A 14,490-nucleotide genomic window follows, 5' to 3' on the forward strand; every position below is an offset into this window, starting at 1 on the left:
CAATAAAACCGGCTCTAAGCAGTCTAGACTAGATTTTTGGCTGATATCTGATAGCTTAAACAGGAATACTGTTGATGTTCGCATCTGCCCAACACCGTTATCCGACCATAAAGCCGTATACATATCTGTTAATATCTCTGCTGGTCCCATACCCACCTCATTTTCGAGCTACTGGTAGCTTAATTGTTCATTATTACATAGGATAGAAATTCTAAGTAAAATTAGGAATATGATCTCACTCTACTGGTCGGAAAACCGATTCGGGCTTAATTGGGAACTTTTAAAATATGAGATGGGAAAATTCCTTAGAAAGAGTGGTGCTCAAGCAGTAAAAGACAGGAAAGAGTTAAACGTTGTCTCTAGTTTAGCTAAATTATACGATAAAGACCCTCTTTCCCTACCAGAAGAAGAAAAGAAGGAACTTTCTCTCTCGCAAATTAAACTTGACGATTTATACCGCCAAAAAGCAAAAGGAGCTTTCATTAGGGCTCACTCTAAGTGGCTGGAAGAGGGGGAGCAAAACCCTCATTATTTCTTCAACCTTGAGAAACATCATTCCACTAATAATAATATTGATAAATTAAACATTAATGGAACTATTATTGAGGATCAGCGCAAAATAGCAGATTTTTGCTCAAATTGTACAGCTCAAAATGTAACCCTACAGCGGCTGAGGATTTCCTAAATTCCCTCTCAGTTAAGATGATAAGTGAGACGGACAGAGTTATGTGCGACAGGCCTTTATCCCCTCAAGAAGTACAGGATGTTATAAATCAACTTAAAAACAATAAATCTCCAGGACCTGATGGGCTAGTCTCTGAAATGTATACGTTTTCTGCTTCCAAACTCACTCCTTTTTTACATAAAGTTTTTGTAGAATGCATTAGTAATGAATGTCTTCCCACTACAATGACCCAAGAAATAACTGTCTTAATCCCAAAACCAAATAAGGACAAACTACTCTTAGATACTTGGCGCCCAAATTACCTACTTAATAACGATTATAAAATTATGGCTCTTTTATTAGCCAGAAGATTAAGGCTAGTTTTAGACTCGATCATAGATGAAACACAGTCAGGTTTTATGAATAAGAGGCATATCACAAATAATATTAGACTTCTTTTAGATATTCTTGATTATCCAGATATGGTGGAGGACAATGGGTTTATACTATTTTTAGAGTTCTACATACAAAGTTTTGATACCATTGAACACCCATTCATTCCACAGTCCCTTAAGAAATTTGGTTTTGGAGGATTTTTTTTCTCAGCTATAAAAACTCTATACAAAAACAGTAAGAGCTCAATTAAATTAACAGGTGGCATGTCTCCCAGATTTCATGTCTCCAGAGGCATTAGACAAGGGTGTCCAGCTTCACCGTACCTCTTCCTACTCGTATCTCAGCTTTTGGCGGATCAAATCAAATCTAGCGAATTGAATGGTATCAACATCTTAGGCAGAGACCTTACTATTACTCAGTTGGCAGACGATACCACACTCTTTCTAAGGGATGAAAACCAAGTCTCTATTGCTATAAGTACTATAAATACATTTTCCAAGGCCTCTGGTTTTAATCTAAATCTAAGTAAATGTGAAATTATGCTTATCAAGAACTGTTTGAAAACATTCATCTGTAGCATTACAGTAAAAAATGAACTGGTTTAGTTAGGTATTAAAATTACTAAAGACCAACAAAAAAGATCTGTGATGGATTTCAATCCTATTAATGAAAGAACAAAAAAAAAGGTAAGCCAGTGGCTCTTACGGGATATCTCTCTCAGAGGTAGAATTCCTCTCGCTAAGGCAGAAGGCATTTCTCGCTTAACATATGCTTCTCTGTACTTGCATTTGGATAAAAAAACTAACTGCAGGCTTTGTGAACAAAAGATCAATTCCTAATAACATCAGATTAGTCAAAGACCTCTTAGATTATCATAATGAGATAGACGACCAAGGATTCATGTTATTCCTTGACTTTCAAAAGGCTTTTGATCAATTGGAACATCAATTTCTTTTTGAAGTGTTGCGTGCATATGGCTTTGGACCCAAATTCTGCAAGATCATTAAAACATTTTATATAGATACTACAATTACAGGGCGGCACGGTGATCGACTAGTTAGCACGTCCGCCTCACAGTTCAGAGGTCGAGGGGTTCGATCCCGGCTCCGGCCTCCCTGTGTGGAGTTTGCATGTTCTCCCCGTGCCTGCGTGGGTTTTCTCCGGGCACTCCGGTTTCCTCCAACATTCCAAAAACATGCATGGTAAATTGATTGGATACTCTAAATTGCCCCTAGGTGTGATTGTGAGTGCGGATGTTTGTCTCTGTGTGCCCTGCGATTGGCTGGAAACCAGTTCAGGGTTTCTTTCTGCCCAAAGACAGCTGGGATAGGCTCCAGCATGCCCCGTGACCCTTGTGAGGAGAAGCGGTACAGATAATGGATGGATGGACGGACTTTTCAACTTTATATGGAAAAACAGAACTCACCATGTGAAGAAATCTGTTCTAACAAATTACTTTGAAAATAGTGGCTTAAATTTTGAGAGATTTCTGCACTCTAAATAACACAAAATAAACTGTCTGACACATTTTTTTTTTAAATCCCAACTCTATATGGAATGTCATACCTTTTCATATTTTGTCAAAACTGGGTGGCTTAAACTTTTACTTGGCCTGTAACTATAATATTGAAAAGATCCCTATAAAAATGTCATCCTTTCATCGTCAGGTTTTCCTTTCATGGTCTCTCATTTTCAAACATAACTTTTCACCTCATACATATTTTATTTGGAACAACAAAGATATATTATTTAAACACAAATCACTTTTTATTGAACAATGGATTAATAACAACATCATTTTTGTGGCTCAATTATTTAACAGGAATGGTCATCTTAACAGTGAGATTCTTGAGAAATACAATATACCTGTGTCACCTGGAGAATATGCCAAAGTCTTTGGAGCCATTTCTCCTGGTGTTTGTATGTTATTCAGATCACAAACAGTGGAAACCCATCCTTGCCATCTTTGACTGACAATATAATTGGAAAGATTTGCTTGTCCAGCACTCATAGCAAGAACAATAAAGACATTCGAACTTTGTTAAAAAAAGAAGTGATGACTATTCCATATGTGATTTCATACTGGAATAAATATGTGGAACACATTGACTGGAAAAGGGTATGGCTGTTGCCCAATGCTTATTTGTTGACCAACAAAGTTAAAGAAATCATTTAAGTTAATTAATAGATTTTACCCCTCCAATGAACACATTGTAAAAAGATTTTAAAAAAAACATTGATGTAAAATGCTCCTTTTGTTCTATGGATACCGAAACTGTAACTCATTTATTTTGGCTGTGTCCTACTATTCAAAGTTTTTGGTCTGATATTTGTAATTTTATTGCTAATAATTTGGATAAGGATGTTCAGTTGTATTGGAAAGATGTGTTGCTTGGTCTCTATGACCCTATGAGAAAAAAGGCAAAACCCAACAAAACTTTTATTATCAATCTTATAATTTTTCTGGCTAAATTTTACATCCACAGATGTAAATTCATGCATAATAGCATTCATTTTGTTGCGTTCCATTGTGAGATCAAGCAATACATCAAATCTATACAGTTTTCTCATAACCAAAAGGCTATCAGAACACTGAATATGTGTAAACATTTCAATATTTTTTTGTAAACTTTTATCCCCCCTGGCATATTAGCATTTTAGTATTTCATTTCTATTTTATTTTAGTTTTATGTATTCTTATTTGGTTGTTATTTAAGATTGGTATTTTGATATTATTTGCACTGCTAGAACTGATTGTAAGATCCTTTTTAGATGTGCAACTGATAATTTGGTAAATTGCATTGAAATGTGAATAATAAAAAAAAATAATAATAATTTTTTAAAAAAAGGAAAGGGAAACAGTAACACGGGCAATAGAGAGGACAAGCACAGAATTTAGTTTAGAATGTGTTCTTAACATAGCAAACAAGAACGTATAATTGAATATCTGCGTAGAATAGGGTTGATAAGGAGAATCTAAGTTCATTTGTGTGTGTGTATCTATACATATATATATATATATATATATATGTATATATATGTATATATATATAGATGTTTACTAGCTAGAGAGAGGTATATAACGGTTTTTATCTATGAAAAGTAGTCGAACGATTTACAACTAACTCACACAGGTGCAGGGAAGTCACCACTCGACGCATCATGCACAGTCACGGTGCAACAGCAATAACGAAGCTATCGCGGGGCAACGAATGGAGCTGTACTCCTGAAAACAATGGGACAGTACAAACAACACCCGTGGCTACAGACACACTCGCCCAATCAAGCTGTCATCCACATGATGCTGCATAGCATCACGCGGATCTGCAAAGCATTCTGTAACTGCCAAGCGCTCTCGTCCAAATTCCAACCCAGTAGGTGGCGGTAAGATCCTGATGATTGGTGGTAGACTGCCATAAAACAAAGAAAGGAAGAAGAAAGATTTTTTTTTTTTTTTTAACCCTACCACGCTCGGCACCGCGTTTTCCTGAATTTGAATCAAATGCACTCAAGTCTCAGCGCAGGACGTCCATCACTGCTTTGTTTTACTCTAAAACATCTTCCGTTAAATCATCTTGGCCAGTTAAAGTCGTCTTGGTGCACGTTGGAGCTTCTCGGCCTAGTCCAGCGTAGCTTAGCTTGCTAGCCGCTAACAAAGAGACCGTTTGTGATCAACAGAGATCACTTGTGAGCGTAAAGTGTTGCGATTGTTGGACGCTGTTGGCAGGATGCAGCCAAGAATTATCCTTCACAGAGCAGGTTGGGTCAATTCTTACTCTCACTTGTTCAGGAAATAGTAAAGTTTTTTTCTTTTTTTACAGAATTCGTATTCTGTCTTACAAAGTTGTTTGTTCCCTTTGTTAATGAAAGAAAATCCACAGTGGTCATATAAATAACTCTCTAATCATCAATAGAAAGGTAAATACAGAAAATAAAAATTGGGATATGCATATATGTATTATATTATATTATATATATTTTTAAATAGGTGTAAACAAAAATGATGGCACCCTTTGTGACGCAATCTTTTTTAGGTAACTTTATTTGTAATTTTTGTAACTTTACATGAGACTTCTGCACCTCTCAGCAGGTATTTTGGCCCCCACTTTTTTTTTTCATTAACATAGGGCTACCAACATTTTTGTCCATGGGTGTCAATAATTTTCACGATGACAAGTTTTGCAGTATGGAAATTTGGAAACATCATTGATTATATTGTTAACTCAATTATTCATTGACATTCCGAGCCTCAAAAAGCATTTATACTTTTTTAATTTCCCCTTTCTGAAGTATTTCCTCTGATAGTGCTTGAGTTAAGCACACAAACCATCAGGAACAGACTGGCCATAGCAACGTGACAATATTTACCCAAAAATGACTGTCTGTCAAAATGCTGAGTCTGCTTGAAACTTGGGCTGCCACAAACGACTATTTGGGTATTCGACTAATCACCAACAATAGTCGTGATTAGTCAACTAATCGAATCATATGTAAATCGCAACATATCACATCAGCAAGCAGCTGATCTTATATAACAATCATTAACTTACATTCAACTTTTATTAAACTTTGCAGCTTGGACCAGCATTCCTGACATGTTTATAAGTGATGGTGAAACCTAAATTGAAGGCGATACTGTGGCCTTAAGATTTTTTACTGTGTTTAGTGCATTTTAAAATGAAACCCAAAAACTATACACTAAGCTGAGTTACACTAATGCTAGCTAGTGAGCTAGCCAGCCATCCAGCCCGTACCCTGTACCCGGCAAGTCAGACTGCACACGCCCCTACTCAACGTTTTAACAGAGTAACAGACCTAAAAATGGCACACGAGCCGCCACAGGAACGACTTGTAAACAAGCAAGGCAAGTCGAAATCACTTATTTGCTTACATTTTGGGTTCGCCGTGGAAGACGGTGAGCAAAGACGTATGAAGTGCAAGTTGTCTTTGCACCCACCCGCAACGCGACGAATCTATTCAACCATCGTTTGGTTTACGATGATGTTATGATACACCAAAGCAAGAAAACACTGAGTCAAATTTGGCGTCCTGCGCAACGTTGAAACACTGTACGCAGCAACCCCCACCAATAAACATCAGAGAGACACAAAAAGATAACAGAATCTATTCCCCACGGACAAGCCTTCCAAATGTTTAGGGCACAGACTCCACTTCACAATCGGCACGGCAGTTCACTACTTTGGCAATTTATAAGTGGATAGCAAATTACTCCAATGCTCGTTTGTTTGTTTGTTTTGTACAATGTTTGATTATACAAAGAAACCATACTTTATTGTATGAATTTGCTCTTTTTAAATTTTTAAATAATTTAATAAATATTGTTAGATCCAAAACTAACTTAAATTATTATAGAATTTTGTCTTAATATTTTTTACATGTTTAAACCTGTTTTTTTTTTTGTAACAAAAAATAATTGTTTGAATAATCGTGATTTCAATTATTACCAAAATAATCGTGATTAATATTTTTTTCGTAATCGAGAAGCCCTATTACAACAGATACTTCACAAGTGATGATTTAAATATGAATAATTTTACATTCAAGTGAGTATGCAATTCTTTAGAATTACAAGAAAAATAGCGCTTATATTTAGATTTTTCAAATGGCAATGCTTCTGTGCATCGGCCGATACTGAAAAGCCACGTAGCGGAATCGGTATCTAGGCCCAAAAAGTGGTATTGGAACAACACTCATTTTCATAGACATGAACAAGATGAGCCTATGCTAACGATTAGTGATCACGATTAGCATCAGCGATAGCAATTAGTATGTTCCGTCAACAACCTACAATCATCCACAATTCAGCTCGAATATAAATGTCATCACACACAATTGTCTAAGTTAGTTTCAGTCGATGGTTGAACAAGAATAAAGCACAAACAGGCATACATGCTAACAATTAGCAACTGCGATTAGCATTAGCGATAGCGATTAGTATGTTCAGTCAACAACACAGTACAATCAGCCACAATACAGCTCCTATATAAATGTTGCATGCTCATTACACACAATTGTCTAAGTTACTTACAGGCGATGGTTGAACATGAATGAACCACAAACAGGCAGTTGCCTGCCTCTGGCTGGGGTATTGCATCATGCAGCCACACACGAAGGAAGAGCACACTTAGCACAGAAGACATAATCACGACCGAATACATAAATACTTTTGGAGACTTGGAAACATTCTACATGGTCGGGGATAAATAAAACACTTATTTAATCGATCTACAATCGTTTTGGTGAGTTTAAAGTTATCTTACTGTAACTTTCTTGTATGCTACATGGATGGCAGATAATTTCCTACAGCTCAATCAGGACAAGACTGAGGTTTTAGTTATCGGTCCCGAAGGTCAGAGAGAGAAGCTTTTACCAAAACTACACATTTTTAATCCCTCACACTGTGTGAAGAACCTTGGCGTCATTTTTGACTCTGAGCTCAGTTTTATTCCTCATATTAAAAATGTAACCAAGATTGGTTTTTATCACCTTAAGAATATCGCCAGAGTCCGCCCGTTTCTCTCTCAGGCTAACACGGAAGTGCTGATGCATGCCTTTATTTCCTGTCGTTTAGATTACTGTAATGCCCTGCTCTCTGGCCTCCCGAAAAAGAGCATTTCACCACTGCAACTATTGCAGAATTCAGCCGCTCGGGTGCTGACGAGAACCAGAGGGCGGGAGCACATTACGCCAGTTTTGAAATTGCTGCATTGGCTCCCTGTGTGTTTCAGGATCGATTTTAAAGTACTTTTATTAGTTTATAAATGTGTTAATGGTCTTGGGCCATCTTATTTATCTGATTTGCTTTTATCATACCAGCCCTCGCGGATCCTGAGGTCCTCTGGCGCCGGCCTTTTATTTATTCCAAGGGTGAGGACCAAAATGGATGGCGAGGCTGCATTCAGCCATTTTGGTCCTCACCTTTGGAATAGCCTGCCAGAGGATGTCAGGTCTGCAGAGACTGTTGATATTTTTAAGAGGAAGCTCAAGACACACCTTTTTAGTTTGGCTTTCAACAACTTTTAAATAATTTATCTTTTCTTTTGATTGAAGATAATTCTATGTTTTGCTTTGAATGTTTTAAAGCACTTTGAGTTGCATTTTTATGTATGAAAAGTGCTATATAAATAAAATGTGATTGATTGATTGATTGACATGTAGCACCGTAGCTCGGTGGAAATGATGTGTGCTAAGCGCACAATTTCCTCCCAATGTGCAACTTATACTCCAGTCCGGAAAATATGGTAAATACTTACGATGAGATATTTTTTATTCCCACTGCATGTTCATATTTTTGTTTTTGTGTAATATGCACTTCAATGGAAAAGTTTGGACACCCCTGTTGTACTGCATGAAATGTGTGTGTGGGTGGGCATCTGTAGAATTCTGCTTCAGCCTTCACCTTTTGGAAAAAAACTGTATCAAATCTTGTAATACTGTTACATGTACTGTCCTTTTAATGAGAACTCAATGTGAATGGTATAGCTACAGAATGTGGTACCCGCATTGTTTAACTATGAAGCCACTCTGTTGTGACACGTGCAGAATGTGGTTTGGCATTGTCTTGCTGACATAAGCAAGGGCGTCCATGAAAAAGATGTTGCTTGGATAACAGCATGTTTCTCTAAAACCTGTATGTACCTTATGTACCTTTCAGCATTGCTTTTTTTTTTTTTTCTCAGCATGATTGGTGCCTTTACAGATGTGTAAGTTCCACATACCATTGGCACTAACACAGCCCCAAACCATCACAGATGCTGGCCTTTGCGTCCATAATAGCCCGGATTGTTCTTTTCCTCTTTGGACAAGAGAGCACAATGTCCACAATATGCAAAAACAATTTGAAATGTGGACTCGTCAGACCACAGAACTCTTTTCCACTTTGCATCAGTCCAGCTCAGATGAGCTCGGGCCCAGAGAAGCCGGTGGCGTTTCTGGGTCTTGTTGATAAATGGCTTTTGCTTTGCACAGTTTAGTTTTAAGTTGCATTTGTATATGTAGCGCCAAACTGTATTTACTACCATTGGTTTTCTGAAGTGTTCCTGAGCCCATGTGGTGATATTCTTTACACATTGATATCTGTTTTTGATGCAGTGCCATCTGCGGGATCAAAGGTCACGGGCATTTAATGTTGGTTTTTCGGCCTTGCGCTTACATGCAATGATATCTTCAGATTCTTTGAAATTGTTGATGATATTATGGACCATAGACAATGAAACCCTAAATTCCTTGCAATTGTACATTGAAGAACATTGTCCTTAAATTGTTTGACTATTCTCACACAGTTGTTCACAAAAAGGTGAACCTTGCCTTTGCTTGAATGACTGAGCAATTCAGGGAAGCTCCTTTTAAAAACAATCATGGCACTCACCAGCTCCCAATTAGCCTGTCCACATGTGGGACTCTTATCTCATAATATGTTATTTACAGCACGGCACAGCATCACATTTCAAAACAATAATGCTAGGCTAATAACTGTAGCCTATAAAGTTGACCATTCTTCCAAATCTGAGTATCGTCTCTACTAGGGCTGTCAAGATTAGTCGACTAATCACAAGGATGTCGCCGATCAAAATCGTCTACAATTTTAATGGTCGGCGCGGCGTGTATTTATTTATTTATTCGGCACATTGTTTTTCTCTCGAAGCTGCCTCTTCTCACGCTTTTCCCGCTGGCTGTTTTCCTGTCTGCAACGCACATGCGCAGTAGTGGTAATCCGGGTCATTTGTGATGTAAACAGAAGCACTGTGGGTAAAGATGTGTAAGGGCGCATTTCACCAAATATACTCAATACAATGCAAACCTGCCTTTCATGGCAGCACGGTGGGGATGCCCGATCATTAAAAAAAAAAAAAAGGAAGCAAATTGTGTATTCTATATTGCACAAGTTTATGACGTTTAATTGTTGAAAAATGCATTAGAAAAGGACCTTGAAAAAAATCGCAAATCTAATCACAATCACAATTTTCAGGGGAAAAAAAACACAAATAGATTATTTTTCATCGTTCAGCCCAATTTGAGAATCGATCAGTTCTCAATTCATCGTTGCACCTCTAGTTTCTTTTGCTTGTGTTTGACTGAGGCGCAAAATGTGAATTTTGACTCGCAAATTGCAATGCTAACCCGCTTAATTTGAGCCTTGATACAGAACATTAAAGTCACAACATGAAAATTGCCTTTGCCAAACCATGTTTGTGTGTCTTCACGTCTCTCGCAGACGTCAATGAAGATCTTCGTCTGGAGCGGCCGGCGCCAGAGACCACTCACGTGAGACGTAGCTCTTTTCCAATAAAAAAAGAGGAGCATGAAGAGCATCCTCACAGCAATGAGGAAAAAGAGCACCTTTGCGTTAAAGAGGAAGAGGTGGACATCAAGCTACCATCGGCTGGTGTCTTTTTGAACAGTGACGATGAAGGTCAACGTGAGAAAAGCAGCGTGGCGACGACTCCAAGTCAACGCATAAAAACAGAAGGTAGGGCTGGGCAACTCTTACTTAATAGTGATTTCGATTTTGGCTTCTCTTGATCCTAAAAAAAAAAAAATATAGATAATAAAAAAGAAACAATTAATGTGCCAAATGTCGCAGTAAAAGTACCCTGAATACACTGTTTCTTGTTCATTAACTCTGCCATTGCACACCATAAGGACGTTTGTCAAGTTCAATCATCACGTGGCGTTTATTTTTATTTATAATTATTTTGCCATCAAAAACACATTTTAATAGTTTTTGTTCATGTTTAATAGAAGGGCGGCACTGATGAGTTGTCACTAAACCCCGAAAATATTTGTGTCAGAGTCACTGTTGTGCACAAAACACATCTTTTCACAAAATATAGTTTTCTCTTTATTTTGTCAGAAATTAGTGATTTGAGTGAAAACAAGCTGTTTTCAAATAGTGATTACATAAAGAATCGCATAAGGAAGAACCATACATTTTTTTCTACTGAGAGTAATCCAGTCTTTCAGGTACCCTCCATGTTTACATAGTCAGACAGCCACACAGGGAGAAGCAGGGCGTAATTCACGCTTCAGCCTGTCTCATTTGCAATGGCTGATTTGCGAGGATGGAGAGCTTGGCGCGCAGCCATAAAAAAAAAAAAGAGAACAGGCAAGTTCATGAAAGGAAAAGAAAGTGATGAACATCTATCATAAATGCCCATTTGATTCCAAACCCCAAAACCCAATTAGAGAACAACAACAACTTGGAATGAAAGAAGCTTCTGAATTTTGGTCAATTTGATTTATTTGTTTGTTTGTTTCTTTGTTTGGATCAGACTATGAATAAACAATCATATTTGTCACAGGACTTTTGGGAATCCATCTAGGGCTGTCTCAAACAATTATTTTTCTCCCGATTAATCTATCGACTATTTTTACGATTAGTCGATTAGTCTAACAATTAATTTTTTGACTAACGATTATTTTTGAGTTGTCGATTTATTAATTCCAAAAAACACTTTTGAAAGTTCATAAAGGCTCTGGATGTTGAGGGGCTGTCATGGTTGACACGTCTCTACAACATCGCGTGGACATCGGGGACAGTGCCTCTGGATTGGCAGACCGTGGTGGTGGTCCCCCTTTTTAAGAAGGTCTGGGCATAGAAGACATAGGTCTGGGCTTCCCTGTGGAAGCTGCTGCCTCCGCGACCCGACTTCGGATAAGCGGGAGATAATGGATGGATGCTTAAACCTGAAACCGATAAAGCAGTGCATACTTAAATATTATAACAATGAAAAAGCACACATTATATATTAGTACAGTCACGGACTATGGTTAGCAGGCCAGTGTTTCCTCAAGGTTTTTTTTTTTTTTAAAGCAGCGGGAGCAGGACATCCTAAATACGACCTGCATGCTGTGCTGCGCCCACATTTTTTTATGTATTACTCACATGAGTACCAGGAAATTGACTTTGGTACTCACTAGTGGTTCAACAGATCACATAGGTCATGGTTCAGATCGGTCACGAATTTTGAGTCACGGATCGGATTGTGTTTCGGATCAGCAAAAAAAGATAAATAATAAAAGAATTAGAACTTTGACTTAATTTATTTTACAAAACACTTTTGCCCATTTAAAAAAAAAAAAAAAAAAAAAAAAAAAAAAAAATCCTAATGTCTAATATGGCCATTTAGGATTTAAGAACACAATAAAAGGCAGGATACCTTGTTATTTTATACACTGTATAAGAATAAAATAAGAACATTCTTATTTTATACGCGGTGCAGTGTATAAAATAAGTTATTCTGCCAGACATTTTGAGCTGAATGTTGTCTTCAAATTATTTAATGAGCAAAAGCGTTTTTATAAAACAAATGAAGACAAAGGTTTTATTTATTTTTTTCATAATGAAAAAGACCTTGAAGTGCAATTTAAGGCGCCTTCTTTTACATGTGGACAGCGCTTTACAAAATATTCTCCACAATATTGAAAAAGAAGTTAAGTTTAAAAAAGAAAGAAGAAAAAAAAGTAAGCCAAGCTACCAGCCAGGCACCTCTCTCTCTCCTTTCTTCTCCGCCCAGGAAATGTGCCGTACCAAACCAAATAAAAAAGGAATAAATACTTGAGCACAATATAAATAAATAAATATATACTCACAAAACAATACTGCAGCATTTTAGAAAAATAATAAATAGAAAATAATGTGCTGTTTGCTCCAAGGCAGCCATATATTATAACAACAGGAACCATGCAGCGCGATCGAGAGACGCACGGGACAATCTCAGCGGTCCACCAACTGTTTGTCATTGATTTATCTGACACAATTTACTTTAAAATATACCCACAACTGAATTTTAATAAACAAAATAGCTTTATTAGACACTCGAGCAGCGAGTAATCATCGTTTTAGTCGATGAAGTCATAGCCATGAGCGCAATAAAAGTGACGTGCGTAAAAATGACTGCTCTCGTAGTTCTAAATCCAAGCGGCGCTTGAGCAACAACTCGCCCAGGCCTCAAGAAGAAATAACTACGGTATATCTGTTAGAACAACACCAATGTAAATGATTGTGTGTGTGTGCGTGCGTGCGTGTGTATGCGTGGGTGTAGGTGTGTGTGTGTGTTTGAAAGGGCTGTTTGTGTGAGTTGAATCCAATGCTTGTTTTTTTTTCAATTGAAGAGGAAGTCAACCCCAATTTATTTTTTCAAGAATATGTTCTATGCAGGCCCCCTAGTTGTAACAAGGCAATCTGATTAATATTGTTGTAGCGTGTCGTGTGTTCGGCGTTGAAAGAACACTCTTTGTCAGATAGAAAAATACTTCAGAGGGACAACTGTCGGCCCATTTTCTTTATTTTTTTCTCCTCGCTCTCCTCTCACGTCATCACTCCGCGACACATCCCCCTTAACGCTTACATTGTGTTGGTGGAATATGAGTCAAGCAGCAAAATCTAGCCATCTCAGGGGTCGGCCATTTTATCACATTTGTCAACTGAAAATGACATCACAGATGCCCTGAGGGCTCATATAACGACCAATCATGGTTCAGTTTCAGAAAACAGGTGAGCTGTGATTGGTCGTTACCTGAGCCCTGAGCATCTGTGATGTAATTTTCAGTCAACAGTCGTGACAAAATAGCCGCCCCCAGTGATGGCTAAAAACTGGTGGATTAACTCTTATTTCACAAACGCAATAATTATCAGAATGCCTTGTTTCAACTAGTGGGCTTGCATCAAGCATATTCTTGAAAAATAATATGTTTTGGTTGACTTTTCTTCCGTAAAGTATTTGCATAAGAAAATTAATCCTCTAATTCATGTTAAGGGTATTAAAATTCAAGAAAATAATGGGACAGAAAAATCAAGGGATTTTTTTTTACAATAAATAAAATATGCGATTAGAATCGCGATAAGTTAACTGTGAAGAAAATGCGATTAAACATTTTAATCGGTTGACAGCACTACTTTAAAGTAAAAGTTTACTAAGGCTATTGCATTGGCATCAATCACGTAATGTATTATATTTGGTAAGCTTTATTTTGAAGTTAGCCTTTGCGGAGTTGGTGTGTTCATTGAGTTTGCAAAGCGCTCCCATATGTGGTTTATGTGAGCCATGAGGGTTTTCCACGTTCTCTGCTGCTATTACAGTGAATGCGGACTAATTACGTTGACTTAATGTGAACACGCACGTTTTTATTCACCAACCATTCTGTGGATCGCGCCGCCCCGAGCCGTGATGCTTGATCCATATCGCTCACGGATTAAAGATGATCCGTTGCACCACTGTGTACAGACAGGTACGCAAAGGCGCGTCGTGACTCACATGACGTTACGCGTCAGTGATTTCTGTTGTGCATGCATACCTGCGTACCAGTTATGTGCACCCTTGCACATAGAGCTTTCCGGAGCAGATACATAAACTGATGTCGTGTGTTACTATTTATAGGTATATAACGCAGCAGAACAACATAACATT

At 37.8% G+C, this 14,490-nt stretch overlaps 1 protein-coding gene across 1 annotated transcript in view; it reads left to right on the top strand.

The window, feature by feature from the left end:
* Positions 1 to 4,509: 4,509 nt before the first annotated feature.
* The window catches only part of LOC147126923 (uncharacterized), a 38,379-nt gene continuing 28,398 nt past the window's right edge, over positions 4,510 to 14,490 (top strand). The window contains exons 1-2 of the mRNA XM_086022090.1: positions 4,510 to 4,819; positions 10,296 to 10,550. Coding sequence (XP_085878216.1) covers positions 4,789 to 4,819; positions 10,296 to 10,550 — 286 coding nt within the window. The 5' untranslated portion in view covers positions 4,510 to 4,788. The remainder of the gene's footprint in view (positions 4,820 to 10,295; positions 10,551 to 14,490) is intronic.

Source organism: Filicampus tigris, chromosome 22 (assembly GCF_054856515.1).
Source record: "Filicampus tigris isolate MCC_2025a chromosome 22, RoL_Ftig_1.0, whole genome shotgun sequence".
In the NCBI taxonomy this organism is placed as follows: domain Eukaryota; kingdom Metazoa; phylum Chordata; class Actinopteri; order Syngnathiformes; family Syngnathidae; genus Filicampus; species Filicampus tigris.